The sequence below is a fragment of the Onychostruthus taczanowskii genome, unplaced genomic scaffold (assembly GCF_017590055.1).
Source record: "Onychostruthus taczanowskii isolate IOZ18803 unplaced genomic scaffold, ASM1759005v1 scaffold49, whole genome shotgun sequence".
Classification (NCBI taxonomy): domain Eukaryota; kingdom Metazoa; phylum Chordata; class Aves; order Passeriformes; family Passeridae; genus Onychostruthus; species Onychostruthus taczanowskii.
In genome coordinates, this window is record NW_024502458.1 from 5372055 (window position 1) to 5392383 (window position 20329).

Genomic DNA, 20329 nt, shown 5'->3' on the forward strand with positions numbered 1-20329 from the left:
ATAAATGCTATTACCATCCTCTGTGAACTTTCCAGTCACTGAGTTATACAATTGCACCTCTAAACTCGTCTGTCACTCACACATACACATTGCAACCTTTGAGGATAGGCAAAACAGTTTTCCTACGAAAAGTTACATTTTTTTATTTTCTAAGTAGCCCAACATTCATAACAGACTCTGGACAGGAGCATAGTAATATCTCTCACACATACACAATATTTCTCTTTTATATAAACAACTGAAAGAAATAAATCAGATGCAGTATTTTTATATTTTTTTTTTTTTTGGCACCTGGAGCAGCAGAAAGGCCAGGGAGTAGTTGATAAATAAAGGATGACTCATAGAGATGCCAAAGCAAGGAAGAAACGGAAACCTATTAATTGAGTATACAACGTGTCTCATCTGCAAAGGTTGCATCCTGTATCTGAAGGAGGAAAGATTTCAAAGTTTATACCCCTGGCCTCTCTTATCATAATTTTCTTCAGTCGCTCTGACCTTATGGAATGCAAAATACATTCCAGCTATTATGACAAACATGACCCTTGGTACACATGCCAGTGTGCATAAATGTGGCTGGGTGCCAGGTGCCCACCAAAGCTGCTCTGTCACTCCCTCTCCTGAGCTGGACAGAGGACAGAAAATATAACAAAAAGCTCATGGGTTGAGATAAGGACAGGAAGATATTCCTTACCAATTACCATCACACCATTTGGGGAAAAATTATCAATTATCAATCAAATCTGAGTATCATCATGAGAAATACACCCAAATCTTTAAAACACCTTTCTCCCACCCCTCTCTTTTCTTCCTGAGCTCAACTTTACTCCTGATTTTCTCTACCTCTTTTCCCGCAGCAGCTCAGCGCCACGGGGAACGGGAGCTGTGGTGGGCTCCTCACACGGCATTTGTGCTGCTCCTTCTTCCTTGTGGAGAGGACTCTTCACACTCTTCCCCTGCTCTGGAGTGGGGTCACTCTCACTGGAGACAGTTGTTACACTCTTCCCTTGCTCTGGAATGGGGTCGATCCCACTGGAGTCAGTCACACTCTTGCCCTGTTCTGGAATGGGATCACTTCCACTGGAGACAGTTATTACATTCTTCCCGTGTTCAGCCATGGGGTCTCTCCCACTGGACACATTCACACTCTCTCCCTGCACCAGAATGGGGTCAATCCCACTGGAGATAGTCACACCTTTCCCCTGCTCCAGAATGGGATCACTCTCACTGGAGACACTTACTGCACTCTTCCCTTGCTCCGGACTGAGGTCACTCCCACTGGAGACAGTTATAATCTTCCCTTGTTCTGACATGGGGTCGCCCCCAATGGAGAGAGTTACACTCTTCCCTTGCTCTGGAATGGCATTTCTCCCACTGGAGACAGGCACATTTTTTCCCTGCTGCAGAATAGGGTTGCTCCCACTGGAGACAGGAGCATTTTTCCCTTGCTCTGGAATGGGGTAGCTCCCAATGAAGACAGGAACATTTTTCCCTTGCTCTGGAATAGGGTTTCTCCCACAGGAGAGAGGCACATGTTTCCCCTGCTCTGGAATGGGGTTGCTCCTAATGCAGACAGGAGCATTTTTCCCCTGCTGCAGAATGGGATTGCTCCCACTGGAGACAGGAACATTTTTCCCCTGCTCTGGAATGGGATTTCTCCCACTGGAGACAGGAACATTTTTCCCCTGTTCTGGAATAGGGTTGCTCCCAACGGAGACAGTCACACTTCTCCCCTGCTCTGGCGTGGGGTCTCTCCCATGGGAGACAGTTACAGTCTTCCTTCTCTCCGGCATGTGGTGTCTCCCACGGGAGACAGATCTCCAGAAACTTCTCCAGGGTGGGTCCTTGCCATGGCTGTAGCTCTTCATTAACTGCTCTGGGTGAGTCCCTTCCACAGGGTGCAGTCCTTCAGCAAGAGGCTGATCCAGTGTGTTCCACCCCAAGATCACAGGTCCTGCCAGCAATCCTTCTCCAGAGTGGGTTCCTCTTTCCACGGGTCCACAGGTCCTGCCAGGAACCTGCTCCAGCACAGGCTTCCCATGGGGTCACAGCCTCCTTCAGGCATCCACCTGCTCTGGCATGGGCTCCTCCACTGGCTGCAGGTGGATCTCTGCATCCCCGTGGTCTTCCATGGGCTGCAGGAGCACAGCTGCCTCACCATGGGCTGCAGGGGAATCTCAGCTCCAGTGCCTGGAACACCTCCTCCCCCTCCTTCTGCACTGACCTTGGTGCATGCAGGGCTGTTCCTTTCACATACTCTCACTCCTCTCCTCTTTGGCTGCAATAGCTCCTGCACAGTAACTTTTTTCACTTCTTAAATACGTCATCCTGGAGGCGCTGCCATCGTCGCTGATGGGCTCGGCCTTGGCCAGTACAATGGCTTTGTACAGATTAAGAAGTTATATACTTGACTTGAATTTATGAGGGAATTTCTTTTCATTCACTTCCTTTAAAAATCTATTAACCAGGGTTTGATTTTCTTCTGGCTCACGTTAGCACAAATCAAGTGTTGCTAAGGGGAAGTTGCTACAGATCCAAACTGATGCAAAAGTTAGTGCACGAAGATTTAAGGCATTGATCTGGTGCAAATGCACACTTGTGAAAAACAAAGTTTCAGTTGAAATATGTTTAAATGTCTAAATAACATTTGCACTGAAAATTAAATTAGGTTACTACATCTGACTGTTGCAGTGTGCTTCACTCTACTTTTAGCTAAAGAAGCCAGGAAAATGAGGAAATGTGTTGGGCATACCCACAACTGAGCATCATATGAAAAAATTGGCCAGCCAAAAGTTGTTGGGGGTTTTCCTTAGTTGAACAGAGCTTTGAAGAACTCTTTGATCTATTTATTCTCCAATCTGTTGGCATATACACATAAACTTAAAAAAAAAAAGAAAAAAGAAAATAAGAAAAAAAGGGGAAAAAAGGCAAAAGAAAAAAGCGAAACTGTGATTTTTCCATACTTGTTGCTATCATACTTATTTACCTAAGAGTCCAGACAAGGTCAAATTTAACTGGACTGAGGGCTACATCTGGCCCTAATTCCATTTCACTGCATATTAACAAATGAACAATCAGCCAGTGCTGGAGCACTGTGCACACCAACATTCAGAAACATGATCTAAAGGAAACTTTCCAAAAGATTCAGACATTGGCTTCTCTCTGCCTTTTGCTGCCCATAACTGTCAACAGGAGCAGAGTTAGGCCAGGAAAGACACTCCCCACGACTTTGTTCACTGTGATCAAGGGTAACTTAAACGTGTCCATTACTCATTCAGCTGAAATGAGCCTCCCAGACCAGATTTCAGCACCACACCTACAAGAGCTGTGGGATCTGAAGCCTAAATTTGGAATCAGAGTAATAGTTGGGGGATTTGTATAACCTTTATAAGCTGTTGATTCTCACAAGACCTTGGCTTCTTATAAAACTGTGGATTTAGTTTTACACTAGGCTCTCTAGGGAGCTGGCCAATATGTATTAACATTTCACTTCACTTTTTACTTCTTATGATGCAGTATAACCCTAATGATGAAAATATTTTGTGGCCACTGCCCTGCAACAGAAATGCTGCCCTGTAAACTGAAAGTTTTGCTCAGTTTAGGGCAACTAAACCTTAAGTTAGAGCAACTAAAAGCAAGAAGACATTTCTCCTGTCACACATCCTTTCCTTCCAGGACTAAACTAAGTTTCTTGTCCCTACAGGAAGCCACATAGGTGGCACCAGGCTAAGCAACCAGAAAATAAAAATGCTGTGGTGCAACTGAGGCAATACAAACATCTGTGTATAAAGCAGCAAGAAAAATCAACAGGCAACATCTATAAGCTCATCAGCTCTGAAAGTATTTGCTCCCTACAGGCTACAACAGAAACAACAAACTCATTCCAGTAACCCATGGGGTCTCAGATAATGAATATTTGAAGCAGCAAATTCAAATCCAGATTCTGACCCTAAATTGCATTCCTCAGAACCTCACAGAGTTGGACTCTCAATACTGATTTTTTTTTTTTTTCTCCTGAAAAGCACAAGCCTGTGATTTATGCTCTTTATTTAATGGCAAAAAAAAGCAAGTTGTCTCATAGCCAAGAAAGCACATTTCACAGAAAATATACTAAAAAAAAAAAAAAAAAAAGATGCCACAAAAGCCCAAAACCTGAAACCAGGCATCAAAACCAACACAACACACAAAATGTGCCAGCAGTACCTCATTTAATGCTTTACCTCAGCATTTAGAAAAGTACAGTCAGTGTAAGGCATATTCAGCCTAAATATAAATAACTAGGTCTCTCTCTAATACAATAAAAATCTTTCTATACAATAAAAACAAGTTCAGCTTAGCATGGGTATGTACACCACTGCATAACTTATAAACCACCTTTAAGAATTAAAGGGGATAAAAAGGAATCTCATCAAATAGACAAACAGTCATTTAGCCTTAGAGAGATGAGGTTCTGCCGGAGAACAAGAGAGGTAGAGGGACGAAGGGAAGAGAAGGGCTCTAAAAATAAGTTTTAGTCCCACAGTCGCTTCTACACCAGAACTGCAAACTCTGGAGATTAAAGCTACTGCTATAGCTACTTCCAGCAAGGAGAAGGTTGGTGTTGAGTTCCTGCCTGTTCACACAGTTCACCTCCTGCAAAACTGGTTGTGGGAAAGGCCACTAAGGGATTCAGTGCTGTGGCACTTCATGCTCTTCCCTTCTGCTGTGTTGTTTCCCCATCTCGTGCCTCTGGCAAGCACACAGCTGCCCGCCACTGCCATCACTTCACCCAGACTTACTCAGAAGCTCTTCCCTCCTGGAAAGATGCAGAATGGAGATGCGGGAATTCTCAGTCCATGCTTTGCCATAGCCTCTGAATGCTGCCTGCTTCACTTGTCAAGCAGCAAATGACACACTGAGAGGGTTTGTCAAACCTCTGTCCCTTTGTGTGCTTAAGGGGAGGAAACTGCTGTTAATGTTTAACAAAACAGGAGCAAAGCCTCTCTCTGCAGTCTCACGTGTTGGCTTTGAAGGCACCGGTGTGTGGGAAATCTGGCAAGCCAGAAGTTTGCTCTTGGTAGCCCACAAAAATTGAGTTTTTATTTTAAAGTTACAGGAAGCAACAGTTTGCAATTCATTCCTGAAGCTCTAAAGTGAGGCAATCCAGCTTCCTGATGCTAAAGAAAAAGCAGTGTCAGGGACCAAACCACACACAGACACAGCAAGCCTGCCAGGCTCAGCCCCTATCTTGAAGCCCACATGGGTGACACTACTGTTTGACAGGAAAGGGAGAGGTTAAAAATCCACATTCAAACACTTTCAGGTCCTTGCCAACAAATGGCCACAGGCTCTCTGCCATCTCCCCTCTGCCTGTGTTGACATAAAGTGACTTCCCACCCCCGCACAAATGGAGGGGGCAGCAGTCTGGTGTGGGAGCAGTCTCATCACTGGGTATTTGTTAGGTTATCTGGGCTGACAGCTCCTCTTCTGGCCCCAGCTGCCAGGGTGAGTCAGGGTGAGTGTCCCACTGCAGAATAAAACAGGTGAGTCAGCTGGAGACATCCACGCTGTGGCAACAGGAGGATTAACCAACACTGCCCACACCTGAGTGTCACCATCACTGCCCATCCCAGCACTGAAGTCCCCTGTACCAGCAGCCCACCTGCCTGCCAGCATTAGCTGTTAAAAGGACCTTCTGAGCTTCTAACTAGCAGAATTCAAACCACAAAGCTTTTCTGTGCTACTGCCACTGCAATGAATTCTGCTTTTATAGCTAAATAGTTATGTTGTTACCTGGAAAAAGCTTGCTTTTAAGAAAATGTGATGCATGATGGGCTTATCCTAGGAATTCAAAATGAAAAATACCATTGCCATCTATTAGCTGCTGTTAATAGTTTGTCAAAAACATACTTGCTCTACAGCCACAGTATTGTGGATCACCTATGTTGAAGTGACCCCGTTTTAAAGACCCAACACTTTCTATAACTAAGGAGAGAGGAAAACAAATTAATACTTCTCATTTACTTCAGCAATTTCCCACAGCTCCCCCACAATAAAATACTAACACATATTGGCAATAAAGCTCATCATTATTATGATAATCATAAAGTATTTCCTTTATAAAAATAGTGTCTTAACAAAGAGCTTCAGGAGCAACATATGAAAATTTTGTACAGAGCGTCCATATCTGGTTAATAACAAACTGGATATTTAAGCTCTAAAAAAAAGCAGGCAGGCTCTTACAGGAACTAACACTCCCGTTGACTACAATAGAAATTGATGGATTGGCTTAATAAATCAATTTTTTAGGTGTTGTTTAGTCATTAGGAACATCATACATGTTACAATGGTTGTATTTAGTCATGCTTTCAGCACTGAAACCCATCCTTCCAGATGCCTGCTGCTCAACAGCTCCAGGGTTCTCTGATGCCACAGGAACGTGACACATTCCCTTGTGACACACTGCCAGTTCTATACACAGGACCTGGCCAGAATGGAAGTAACTTCAGAGTGCATGATGGGAATTGTCACAAAAGTCACAATTCAAAAAAGTCTCCCAGGAGCTATGGGCATTTTTGCAGATATGTATTTTAATAATATGGATGCTCCTGTGTATTTCCATTAGCCCCTGTTTTCCTGCTTGAAGAAAAATGCTTATAGTTTATTTTGCTTTTAGCCTGTTTTCCTGCATGAAAAAAAATATGCTTAGAGTTTATTTGCTTTTGAAGACCATTTGCTGTCAATGTTCATTCCTCAAGTGTGAAGACTGAAGGTGATTCTCGGTATGGAGACTGACTCAAGCACTAATTCCCAGTTTCATCACACAATACTGCCTGGTGAATAGTGACTATGTTATTTAGAGGATGAAGCCTGTGAGGGTGCTGTGTCTGTGTACTTCTCGCTTTGTTTTCCCAGGCAAATGGGTTGGGGTTTTTTTTCCAGTCAGGGGAAAAACATATTTTATCTGTCTTATTACATTCAGATCTTCCTTTCAAATTCCATCTCCAAAAATTCTGCTATGTCTTCTTTTAATGTTGTGTTCTGCACAAGTGGAAAATATCTTTTTAGGATAACCAAACAGTGCAGGAAACTGATAAGACAACACAGACCTTTTCATTTCTAAGCCACTGATTTGAATCCAGACTGATTAGGGTATAGAACAGAAATTGTTCTCCCACATTGGTGGCTTTTCAAGAGCTCAAGTGTCAAGAGATGAGTGTCTTAGACATCTCCTAAATGGGCAGATATTCACAGAACATGAAAAATCATTCGCAATGCTCATCACTTGCATCTTTGATGGTCTTTTCAGTGAGATTGTCAGCATCTCCCTGGTCCAGAAAGCAACAGAGTTTCATTCCAGAAAAACTGAAATATTGGCATTATGATGTAAAAATGTTATGCACATGACTACTATGCCCTACTCCCTGGGGACTTAAGTCTCACTTCTTATCACCACCCAAAAAACAAATTGACATAAAACTTGCTCTGATTCTCTGCACAGGTGGGGACTCCTGTGGCTGTTTTAACATGCGTCTTCCTCATTGCTTCTATTCACTACAGTTCAGTGCAGTAAAAGCACTAGAAAGTTATCAGAAACATTTCCAAAATCAAACTCTTGTAATAATTTCCCGTAAAAATATCTAAGTTTATTTCAGATCTTAGTACCCCTGAGTACTTTATTGTAAATATAGTGATTAGACAAATAAGGATTGCAGTGTTAGTCTAAGTAATCTTCATACTGCAACAGTTGCATTAAAAAGGTCTCTTTAGTGTAACCTCTCATCTAGAACTCTGTTTTTTAAAGACTTGTTTGTTTCTCTTTCTAATTTTTTACTTTCCAGTAGTTTTGGCAAATATAAACCTCAATAGAAAAGGTAATTTTAATGATAAGGTATGATTTTCTTCATATAAAAACAAAGCATTCCAAGCATCATGAGAATTAAATTACAATGGGAAGGAATTCACTACATTCCTGTAGCCTCTAAGTAATAATAAAGTCAACTTGATCTGAAGCTTTATGTAGCAAAATCCAATCAAAATTTTAGGGTTGATTGGGGTGTTTTCTTAGGAACCCTTTGCAAATGGGAGGGAGATATTGATAAAATTTCCAGCTAAGAAAAAGTGATTTGTTTGACTGACAAGTGCATTCTTCCTGAATGGACTTTTAAAATTAAAGTGAAACAAGCCAGTCAGCAATAGAAATGGAATAGTAAAATTCCCCACCATCAACTGTTTGAGGAAGCCCAAAGGATGCATCCAGAAGTGGGTCCACTTCTCCAATTCTATCTCTTGATCTAACTAGCAGCTGTCACCTCATCTCACAAACACTCCTCTCGTGTCTGTAGAGCACTGTGCTCATTGCAGTGTTTCTGCAGCCCTGCTGAGGTGCCTGGCACAGGTTTCAGCATGGCTCAGCCCTGCCAGGCCGGGGTCAGTGCCCATCAGGGTGAGGGAGAGGAACATCGCGGCCCGGACCATGGGAAATCAGCATGGCACAGCGGCCGCTCGCACAGATAACGGCAGCAGGACACTCAGAGCCTGTGTTCAAACCCTTCCCAGCTTCAGGGTCATCTGAACCAGCACTGTGACTCCTTCCCACTGCAAATGTTTCTGTTCCTGATGGCAGAAGGTGCCCTCCCACCTCTCATGGCCCAATTCAGGGCTGAGCTGCCAGAGCTTCATGTCCCAAATGCACCTCCAGTCTTACAGGGTGAAGAACAGCTCTTATTCCCTTCTGAACCAAAGGAAACTCTGCGCTGCTGGGAACTGAGCTGCTGAAAATTTGTCGGCTGTATGGTTCAGTCTATTTCTGCTTGGAAAGGAAAGGGTACAATATTTACTAATAGATTTCATATCAGTTCTTCATTTTGTGTCTGAAGTTTATCGGTATGGTTTTCTAAATCTCAGTGGTTTAAACAAAATTTAAAAAGCTGCGTTTCATGACAGCTCCAATAACTGAGCATATTGCTTAGTCTTAGAATTTTATTAAATCACTATTCTTCCTGTTCTTGAGCTCACTGTCAAAATATTAAAACTTGGTTCTCTTCTGAAGTAACAAACATTTTCTACAGGGGATTTGTTGTTTTTCTTTCTCACAAGTTCATAAAGAGCTCATAAGTGTTCTCACTAGTACTTCTGAGCAGTAGGCAAATACTTTTGGCAGGAAAATCCATCTCAGCAGTTCAGTGTGGAGTCCTCATTGCCTTGAGCCCTGCTCAGCTGCCAGGAGATCTCCCACAGCAGAGGGAGAGGTCCCAGTCCAGGCAGTAGAGAGAGGCTGGGACATGCTGAAACCATGTGAGCTTAACTCACACCACTGGCCTCTTGCTCTAACAAAGCCCCTGAAGGCTGCTCTGGCTGGAAAAACTGGGAGATGTTTTAGCCCAGGCCACCCCACAACTAATGGGGCAACAGAATGTTTTATTTTAAAATAAAAATTAAAAAAAACCTTGGCTTCCTGCTTTAGGCATACATAAGTGACTCTCCTTTTCAAGCTGCTCTCACTCCTTCCTCCTCAGAGCCCTCAAATAAAACTTGCATGCCCAAATATGCACAAAACAGTATCCACTAACCTTCCAAACCATGCAGAAATGTCAAAAGTTGTAAACAGCCAGCAACCACTTCAAGACCTGCTGCTTCCCTGTTCCTGTGTACTAAGTGTAAGCCCAGGCAGAGAACACGTTTCACCTTTAATTAAAATGCAGCCTTTCACCTGTAATTGAAATACAGCCATCCACAAGGGAAACAAGCAGCTTTTCTATCACTCACAGCAATGCTTCTACATCCTAAGCAAGGAAGGAGTAAGAGATGAGAAAATACTTTATCATAAATGTGCTAAGACAATGGCAAATCACACAAAAATTAGTGGAAAAATCGCATGCACTAGAATTTCAAAGAAGATGAAAACTTCATTGCTTTAGAGCAACACAGAGAGCTGAAGATGCATCTGTTGATTAGCAAGTTATTGCATTCTTCACAATGCTCTCCAATCAGAAAACTCAGGATATGTTAAAAAAAAAAAAAAAAAACCTCATAATCTTTAAATTTATATTCACGTGAAATGCCTGAATGCAATTAAATTTTGTTTATCTTACTGTTTTTTTTTTTTTTTTTTTCAGAAGACGGCATACGAGATTAATCTTTAAATTTATATTCATGTGAAATGCCTGAATGCAATTAATTAAATTTTGTTTATCTTACTGATTTTTTTTTTTTTTACAGTAGGACCAGGGCTCCACTGTGGTGGATGCAGAGCTATCTCCCTGCAAAGGCTCTGTAACTAATGGTGAGGGAGTTGTTCAGTGTTGTCTTCCCCTTTCTGCCCCTGGAGTCATCCACCCTGGACGTGAACAGAGCTCTTCTGCATTAGTCACAGGATAATTCATTGTCAGTGCAGGCAGAGTGGATCATGTCTGCATGAATGACCTGACAAATCTGGGCAGTGCCTACAGTTCAACACAGAGCTGAGGAGCACTGGTTAATTTGCTTTATTATATTAGGAGAAGCAGAAGGATTGAATGAATAAGAATTAAAGGCATATTGTTACTCACCTGATAACACAAACAAAAGGCCCTACATTTGCATCCATGAAGGGATGTCTGTAAATGAGACAAGTCCTGCACAGACACCACCTCTCTGAAGAGGACTCCTCTCCCTAAACAGATGAGTTTTCCTCAAGACATGAGATTATCTTAGAAATGAAAAAATTACTGTAGAAAGGGAACAGAATAAAGCACTCTAAGGACGAGTAGAGCAAAAAAAACTGCCAGCCCTACTCTGGCACTGACAGCAGAGCACTACTCAACTCCATCACTGGATGTATCTACACATTCTTTTATTTAAGAATTCTGGAGGTGTCAATTCCTAAGGCAAAATATTTCTAGACTTCTGCCCAGCCCATAACCACATAATCCTTTCAAGGGAAACAAAGTATTTTAGTTGGATTTCATAATGTGGACCAAGAATTAATTTCACTTCAAAATAAATAAATACATTTGATATAAAACTGAATGAGCTTGGCTTGAGCATGACTGATTTTGGAAGTGATCATACATCTCAGGTTTTCAGGGTTGAAGCACAGGCACAAAGTCTTCCTTCAACTAAGATTTTTCCAGAAGTCTTCTGAGTTTCTAAGACTATTCTAAGATGGTTTCTGCCTTGAGAGAAATGCAGTAATAAGACACAGGACCTTGCAGTGCACGTGAAACAGCCAAGCGTGGACCTGTGAACATGATGAAGACAGGAAACCAACCCAAAACAATATTTCTAGTAACCTATAAATTAACCTAGCAAAGTAACCTTGGTTTCTTTGTCAAGAAATGTGAGTCATTCTTTTATTTGATACTTACAGAATTATAAGCAATCCACCTGAAACATTCCTGGGGTGTCTCTAGTTATATTAGTCCAGACTCTGTGGTGCTTCTCTATTGCCTTCACTGGAGGTAAGGTGGTTGCACCAATTAAATTTCTGTCCTATTAACTTGAATTCTGGAGAAATAAAAAGTTCTGAGCCACAAGGCCAGTGCAAACATATCTCAGCAGATTAGGCTAATGGGGGTGACAAACTGTCAGTGACAGCAGAAATGTCCTCACATGCTGCTGGGAGATAAAAACCAAAGCCTATATTTAGAGGTTTGTGGGTACTCAGCTCAGTTCTTCCCAAGCAAGAAAAAAGATCCAACTCATGATATAAGATTTCAATTTTAACTAAGAGTATTTGGTTCAAAGATTCCACTAAAAGTATTTAGAAGGACGTTTTTTGAGCCTTATTTGAATAGACATCTTGTAACTTGGCAAATTGCAGATGTAATCCTTTTTTTGCACAAATCTCTGGTGTCTTGCTATAGCACCCCCTGACACCAGCACCCCCAGTTTATTGTGCCAATAAATCATGATTGCTCAGCTGGAGAACATCCTCCATCAACATCCTCTGGTGAGGACAGCACCTTTCCTGTGGAGATTGGGTGGAAAGACAACAATCCACATCACAAAATCCAGACTGTGACAAAACACCTGTGATCCCAGTGGCACAGCTTTCTTTGGACACATAGCCTCTGAAAACAATTTTCCTAAGACACAGTCCTTTTCCACAATGGGAACCAGGCTTGGTTTCTGCCTTGTCTATCTTCCCAAATCAAACTCAGAGACACTAAATTTGAAAGATGTTTATTCTAGCTCATCATGGCAGTCCCTCTATATATTCTACCAAAGTCATCAAGCTAGTAAAACATTTACCTGCTGCAAACATAATTTTTGTTCACTGTAATTGTTTTTGAGCTTTCCAAAGCCCTCTTCTCTTCTCCAAGTTGGGACCCATATATAAGGCACACCTTGCACCACAGAAAATTTTACAGGCAAAGAAAAATTCTGCCACTTACAAATACACTGAAAGAAGTATGTATCTCCAGTATCTGATGTTATTTATGCCTCAGACAAACTCAGATACAAAACTAAATCATTGGGGTCCTTGAAAAACAAACCCTTCCTGTACTTCAGTTACAGCAGCATTTGAGAAGGCTCAAGTGTATAAAATGCCTTGAGTTGCAGAGTTAAGAGATGGCATGTTAGCCAGAGGCAGACATTCAGAATTATTTACAGACGTTATGTAGCCACACAGCTCGAAATATTTTTCACCTCTGGATCGGTCCTTGTTGCATCTCGCACTGAGCTGCAATTTTAAGATATAATGATATATTAATATATAAATATTTTGTTTAGGATTTTTTTTACTCCTTGTATCTGTTATACTACAAGTTTGAAAGCTGTGTTTTGCTAACTAAAGCATGACTTCATAGACATAACTATTGGCCTGTTTTAATACAGTGCAGTGTAGAGGTGATTTTTAAGTCAAAGACAGTAGTGCCATTTCTACATTTACCTTTGCTTACACTGGAGAAAACACAAGTTTTAGACAAACACCTAATAACAAATAGAGTTTCTGATAAAAAACAAATACTCCAGATAAATATTAAATCATTTTTTGAGGGAAAGCAAGCCACATTGTAAGGAGAGAGAGCTACAAACACCACTGTGCCTTTCTGTGACTTCTGTTCTCCTAAGGTTTCCTCAGAGTTACCCTGATCCTCATAACTATGGTGCAATCAAACTCATTTGATGCAACAGGGTCATGATTGTGCACTAGCTGCAATCATGCTATGGGCTCCTTTGTCCCCTGCTAAAGGATTAAGAAGATTTCACAGAGCTGCTTCCTGCTAGAATTGCTAAGAAGTCACTTCCAACTACACACAAGGTGCTTTCCTATCCTTCCATTCCTTGGCATTCACCTCAGTGACTCACAAGGAAGGATTAAAGCTGTACCCTGGAAGTTCACTGAAAGCCAGAGTCTCCTTTATGTAAGCATAACAATCCTTCTGCAATTTCTCCAATTTGCTTCCTGTAACTGACTCCTGTTCCAAACAACATCAGAATGTTCCCTCTGGCTTGGACCAAAATAGCATTCCTGGTCCAAGATTCAGTCACTGACCATGAGAGTTAGCAGGTGCCTGGAGAAGAGAATAAGAACGTGCAGCACAACTTAACCAGCTTAAGTCTGTTGACTCAGAGATTTTATTTCTGTGACTAAAAGGCTTTGGAAGATTTTTCTTCCATGGATTTATCTGATTGCAGCAACACATAACAGTAAGTTTAATGGTTTAAAAACATGCTGCTGACAAGTGCCGTCTTTTCAACTGATTCTTGACCTGTTGTCTTCTGGTTTCATTGGCTTTGTATTACTTCTTAAATGGAAAAAGTATTTTTTCCCTATTTATCATCTCTGTTCTATATATCATTTCCTCCAGATACTCCTCTTCCCCTTCAATCATTTCCCTTCTAGGATGAAGGGTCACAATAAATCTGGTCTCTTGTCTTGTAGTCAAAATGTTTCCTACCTTCAACCACCCTTGTCATCATTCTAAAATTTTCCCATTCAGAGTACGGTCAAGTTTTCTCTCCTAACACACAAAAAAATCTCAGTTTTTAACAAGTGGTGAACAAACTTCAGGTAATTTCAAAAAGAAATGCATTAGAGTGGTTTTGTTTAAAACACTTCCGTTTCTGCAGATCCAAGATTCTTTTCCCCCTCCTATGCTCACAGCAGAAACCCATGAATCCCACAACCAGATTCTCAGGTGAAACTCACAGTTATCCACCCAGATGATGTCCTTGCTCTGTTCTCTGTCTTTTCTTCATTTCCTGAAGTGCCATTCAAATAACTCAGGTGGAAAAATGGCTCTGGTGATTCATGACAATTAATTCCCACTCTGGTGAGGACCAAGGGAATTTTAGTTACTGCAAGAATCTGAATGCTTGCAAAGCATGCAGCTCTATGGATGTTTACATGGAGGCACCTTCTTTCCACTGAGGATTTTTATTATTAAAATTTAAATGCATGATCTAAAGGGATCTGAATCACAGCCAAAGTAACTACAAAGTCTTCTGGAGACTTTACTGACCTTTGCTTCTGACCTATAAGGAATCATAAAATGTTGAACAAGCTGATGTCACCACATCCCTGAATCACACCTTGCATCTTAGCATCACAGAATCATTAAGGTTGGAAAATACCCTTAAGACCATCAACTGAACAATCTTGAAACAATAAACCCCACCAAAACTAAGACTGAAAAGAAAATAGCTCTTAAAGATATATCTTAGCAACCAGGAGACTGCTGCACCTGTGTTATGCCAGTATCAGCACTAACTGAAACTCTGCTACCACACATTTTAAAGTACATTTGCAGGTCTCCAAATGCCCATTCCAATCCCACACTAAACAGAGACAGTGACTGCTCAGTTTAAGTGAATCTTTGAACATGTTTACAATAAATTTTGCAAGCTTTAAACTTTTACAATGCCAGCACTTACAATACTGATTTACAGTCTGACTCAAAGGAAGAATGCTCATGGTTGACTCAAATGACATCCTCTTGCAGCATTTCTCAGAGACAGGTGAGGATTACATAAGGCAAAATAATGGATGGAGAAGTGGTGCATGACCACCTATTCATCTCGTCCCTTGTGCAAATGCACCTTAAAGATTGACTGTAGCTTCAGGCTCTTACTTGTACTTAGAAAATTTCTTCCTGACAAATTGTAATCAAAACAGATGATGATGATAAGGAAAGACAGTTTATTTGACAGTTACTATCCAATAACTTAGTATCCCACAGTACTTTCTAAGCTATTCAGAATGGAAACGATTTCGAAACAAAAGACTTGTCCAAAGTTTGCCAAAGTCTAGACCCAAGTTCCCAGCACCAATCTGTCTGCACTGGTGGAAGGACAATAAACAACTTGAGAACTCCAGAGATCATTAAGGAACTGTTTTTAATATCTGTATATTAATATCGCTCCAGAAATTCCTTAAGCAACCCTGGCCCTCACTATTTTATGTTTTTACTATTTTGTACTAGGAGATGGCAAACACACAAACTGGCAAGTGTACAAGGATATGGAGCCCACCTCTGCTAAGCTCTACCACAGCATAATACACCTAATAAAAAAAACAGAATGGATGCTGGTTGTCTGCATCTTTCTTTGACTGCACATTTTAAAAAGTATAGTTTTTCCTCTAGCTTTGAATTACAAAGGTAATCTACTTTGCAAATTATTTTAATGGTACAGAAAGGACAAATAAGCAAAGCAGCAGAGATGAGCCATGTACTTTACATTCAGCCCTTTCCCACCCACTGCCTGACCCACAACAGCAGACGGTCTGACCATGGTCTGTGAAGGCAGCAGAGGAAATGGGACACAAACCACCACAAAACTTCAGCTGGCGATTGGAAGGGCAGGAAAGCTGGCATGCAATCACATGGCTGAGGAATTCAGCCCAAAATTTCTGAGATCTATACAGCACCTTCCACACAGGTCCTTCCTTGCAATCACTCCCATCACAACCAGCCTGTGAGCAGCAATTGTTCAATAAGAAACTTTTCTCCACACCTTGTCTCCTCCACTCCCTACAAAAAAATTCCCTCAGCCCAGCAAAGCTCTCTTTCTGGCAGAATAGAGGTTGTTCACCCTTGAACAGACATCTTGTTCCAAACACAGACAGACTTTACTCAAAATCTACAAATCCTGCAGGTCTCTACTTACCTATCAAGAGTGTCCTGGGGCACTTTACTCCCTCCAGCTCTGCTGTTGACACTGCTGTTCTTGTTGGCAGTCATGGTCATTTCTGCTTTCTAGAAATGTGGATATCTGTGGGAAGAAAAGTGAATTAAGCTTCAACAAGCCCAAATGACAATTAACTCCTTGAACTACTATTCTGTGTAAAGGCAGAAGTCCAGGTTGCTTTTCATTCTATGAAATGCAATCAGTGTAGTGATGATCCTGAAAAACGAAACCCTCTACTGCTGCTGTTGCACATCCACAGCCAAGTTTATCACAGCCCAGTGCTATAAATGGAAATAACTTATGAGAAGTAGGTGTGTGCTTCAGGTGCTGGCCTGTCTGATGAACAGAGCTTGATACCAACTTGACAAAAGATCACAGGTTTGGTGTGGTTCTTCCATCCACCGGGGTATGTAGAGATCCCAGCAACAGCACTGTGTGATACTCGCAAACACCATAGCTGTGACTGGAAGTTTGACCCCACACAGCTATCCCAAGGAATAAAAAAAAGCTTTTACACCTTTAAAGTATAGCTCTGTTATGGAAACGTATTCTAATAGTGAAATTTATTCAATGATGCATTTTTAATATAATTTTCATATCTGTTTATGATATGAAAATATCACAAGCGATTTTCTCTATTGGCCTCAGGATTCTTTAAGTAAAGCTGTCTTAGGACACTTTTAAAACCTCAGATAATATAAAGAATCTTTATCAATTCCTAGCTGGTTTTTTAACTATTTGGTAATCCCAAAAGCAGTGAACTTAATTTCAGCTGTGTATATAAAGTTGTGTGCCCAAAAGATGGGTTTCACTTCTGTGACATTGCTGCACACTGGCAAAGAAACAACCCAGTACCATGATTTATTTTGCCTTCATTCTGCTCTCTTAACAGCAATGTCATGCTGTGGTTGAAGGGAGAACATGATGATATGGATAAGACCAGAATGTCATCCAAGGGATGAAAAAGCAGGAATCCCTAATATAATTAGGATGTCATTAGCCCCTCCATTGACTATATCCCATGTTTCTCCAGTGTAAAGCACAGCTCTTAGTCGCCATTTCTTCTGTAATTGTAATCCCTTGAGAAATATTTTGCAAAATAAGGGAGGAATGTATTTTCATGTCATGATAAGATTCCTAAAATGCCAGCAGAATCCTTTGAGAAAGAGAAGGAACAGTATTTACCCCACCTGGTGCTACAGGAGTCATTTATGAAGGATTCCATGGCTTTGCTGGCACCAGTCTGGGTGGTTTCTAAGATGCTGCTTGGTTTATAAACTAAAATATCTACCATGGTTTACAGCACTGCCACCCAGGGTCTGACCAGAACTACCAATTTTTATGACCATTAACAGCACAGCTAATGCAAAAATAAGGAGTGTTACGAAACTTCTTGTTTACTCAAACCCACAGGAAGTCCAGACTGTTTGAGAAGCCACTGTAATGTGATGCTGCAAAACAAGCTGGGGGCTGACAACACACAAAAATCCCTGTTCTAACAGAACCATCACAGTCAAAGGACATGCTCTAAACCACTTTATTCCAAGCAGTTCTGCCACAAACACGGTCAGAAAATCTGCAGACTGCAGCTCCAGAGGCAGAGTCAATCATGCTGACCACAGACTCCAGGTCTACTTGTCCTTCTCTGCTGCCCTGTATCAATTTTCCCAGATTAAGCAGAGATATTTTTTTTCCCCCTGGTTGGTAACATTTTTTCTACACTGAAGCTCCCTAAATTCCTCCAGTGTCTCATTGTTATTGTTAGCGTTACATTATCAAGATTACAGGACTGTTACAGAACTGCCTGTTCCGACTGGAAAAGGGATTGCTTGGGACAAAAAAGGCAGCCTGCTAATGCTGGCCAAGCTTTCTAGGACTGTACATTCCACAGAGAGTAAGCAGTTTTTTTAATGTTTTCCACACACCAGTTCAATACTTTTACTGTGTTAAATCTAAATCATTTATTAGCACTTAATGTGAGAAAAATAAGAGATAAACACGGCATAAGGAGGACAGTAGCTCTTCGCATGCACGTGTAACATGAATTTTCCAAGACTTCCTTTTTTGTTCAAGACAAAAATAAGCTGAACAGATCCTCAAAAAGATGGGAGATATATAGTGTGCTTCTGTGCTGCTGGTTTTGAGAGTCCACTTTTCCATAGCCAAAATCTGATGGGAGAGGAGGGAAGAAAAGTAGGTCAAGTTTGATAGAAATCATCATCATCAACATTTAAAAGGAGTGATTATTTAAATGTCACATTTCAAAGCCTCCTTAAATGTCAAGTAAAACAAAGTGGTTTGTTTTCAAGTAAAGATAAATTGAGTTCTTAAATACAATTTCTCAAGACATGTCAAATTTACTGATATAAGTGTGTTCCTTCCCATGCAGTTGGGACTATGACATATATGGTGATATCAACTGACTTTTCTATTCAATTTTCCTTTAATGCTTATTTTGGATTAATATTTTAATGCAGATGATGCTGATATCATCCCAGCATATGCAGAAAAAATGCAAACAGCTTGAACATGGCAGAAAAGTATTCAGCCATTTATAGAGGTGCCTGTAAGGAAAGACTTCTATCACCCCAAAAAACTCACCCACCCATCCACCAATCCACATAATCCCAAAAATAAAGGGAGAAAAAGAAAACATACAAAGAAACAAGGAAAGAAAGTTATGGTTATGTAGAAAGTTATTTTATAGCCTTCAAATGAGTCTGACAGCCTGCAAGTTTATTGAATCTTTATAGGGTTAGAAGCACATCCCTCGGGCTTGGATGAGAGCATTCTACATTACACTGTTTGCAAATTATTCTTCACAAAATCTCTCAAGTATTGTGACATATTGTTAAAAACAAATCCAAAAATAATCATGTCACACAGATTCTGCATTGTCTCATAAACCATCTGACAAACCTGGTCTAAAAATGCAGAATTCTGTTTTATTTGTAAATGTAAAGGATTCCTCTGAAACCCTTACTTAGCCATAATTTGTCCTTTGCTCCAGACATGGTTTCACTGATTTTACTAGGATAGCTCTCAAACTGGCAATTTAATGAGCCCAAATGGTAGAATCATTGTATCAATTTTGCCTGAAACCTCCACAAACCATTTATCAGGATCAAAAACTAAAGATGACAGGAAAATATGAGAAATTAGGTGATGGCAACATGGGATCTGCTGCTCGTGCCAGGCAAGGTTCAGCATCTTGACTAAAAAGGGCTGCTACAAAGTGGATGTTTCCTAAGAGATCTTTATCATTGCAACAAGCTCCAATGACAGAATGTTCCTTAAGGACCATCTTCCCCCCCGTTAATGGTATACTTACACTTTTTAAATTAAACTGTAGCTTGGAGATTTTAATGGGGCACTGAAAGCCATCACACTTTGGGCTAACGAACAGTACAGCACCACCAAATGTCTAATTCCATTAACAGGTGTTAGCAGGGGAGGGAAAATTTCTGCTCCTCCCCTCTGCAGTTTAAAATTATCCTCAGTTTCCTGAAGTATCCCAACACTTTGGAAGCACCCACTCTTGGTGGCACTATTGAAAAAGTGGAAGTTTTCTTTTCCACTAAAAGCTGTAAATGGGAGTGGGTTGAGGAGTGAGGCTTGGAGTGAGCCCCTGAAAAGTCAAGGCAACACAACATTTTAATTGTTTCATAGCTTCAAGAAAGACTCCTGCTTTCTAATACACAGCACATTCCAAGAACTGATTCCTTCCTCTCTTTCTGTGGAAGGTGAGTATTATTGAACCCAGAAGAACAATCTACATGTGGTGTCTGATGACTTGAGAAGGGAGCCTCTAAATGTAGGTTCCCATACCCTCTCCTGGCATTATCATTAACATGCCTTGAAACCTACTTGAGATCTTGAGTTGTGATTAAGTTTTTCATGCAGATTACCTTCCCCTTGAAATTCCACTGATCTGGGATCTGGAAAATATGGAATATTACTCTTTTGGTCTGTCCCACACAGCAGAGACCTCGAGACATAACAGGAAGTCATGACAGGGAAGAACTACAGACTGCTAAAACAAACTCATGTTTTTTAAAAATTGCAATAAATGCAAACTTTCATAGATACATTTATAATAATTTATGTATCTACTTATTTTTTCCTTAACAGTAGCTGCAACAGAATGGCTTTAGCCATTAAGAAGTTAGCTTAACACATTAATTTGCTTTTCTGAGTGCTTTAAGGGAGCTTGCCCACATGTCAAGAGGTGTAG

General features: G+C 40.8%; 1 protein-coding gene across 17 annotated transcripts in view; it reads right to left on the reverse strand.

Annotated features, from left to right (window-relative positions):
* The window catches only part of DENND2B (DENN domain containing 2B), a 154271-nt gene that overhangs the window by 71370 nt on the left and 62572 nt on the right, over positions 1-20329 (reverse strand). For all 17 annotated transcript variants that reach the window (XR_005953430.1, XM_041414971.1, XM_041414981.1 and 14 more), the window contains one exon: positions 16075-16179. Coding sequence is in view for 16 of the 17 variants with exons in the window: in XM_041414971.1 (XP_041270905.1) it covers positions 16075-16154 (80 nt within the window). In the remaining variant the exon portion in view is untranslated. The remainder of the gene's footprint in view (positions 1-16074; positions 16180-20329) is intronic.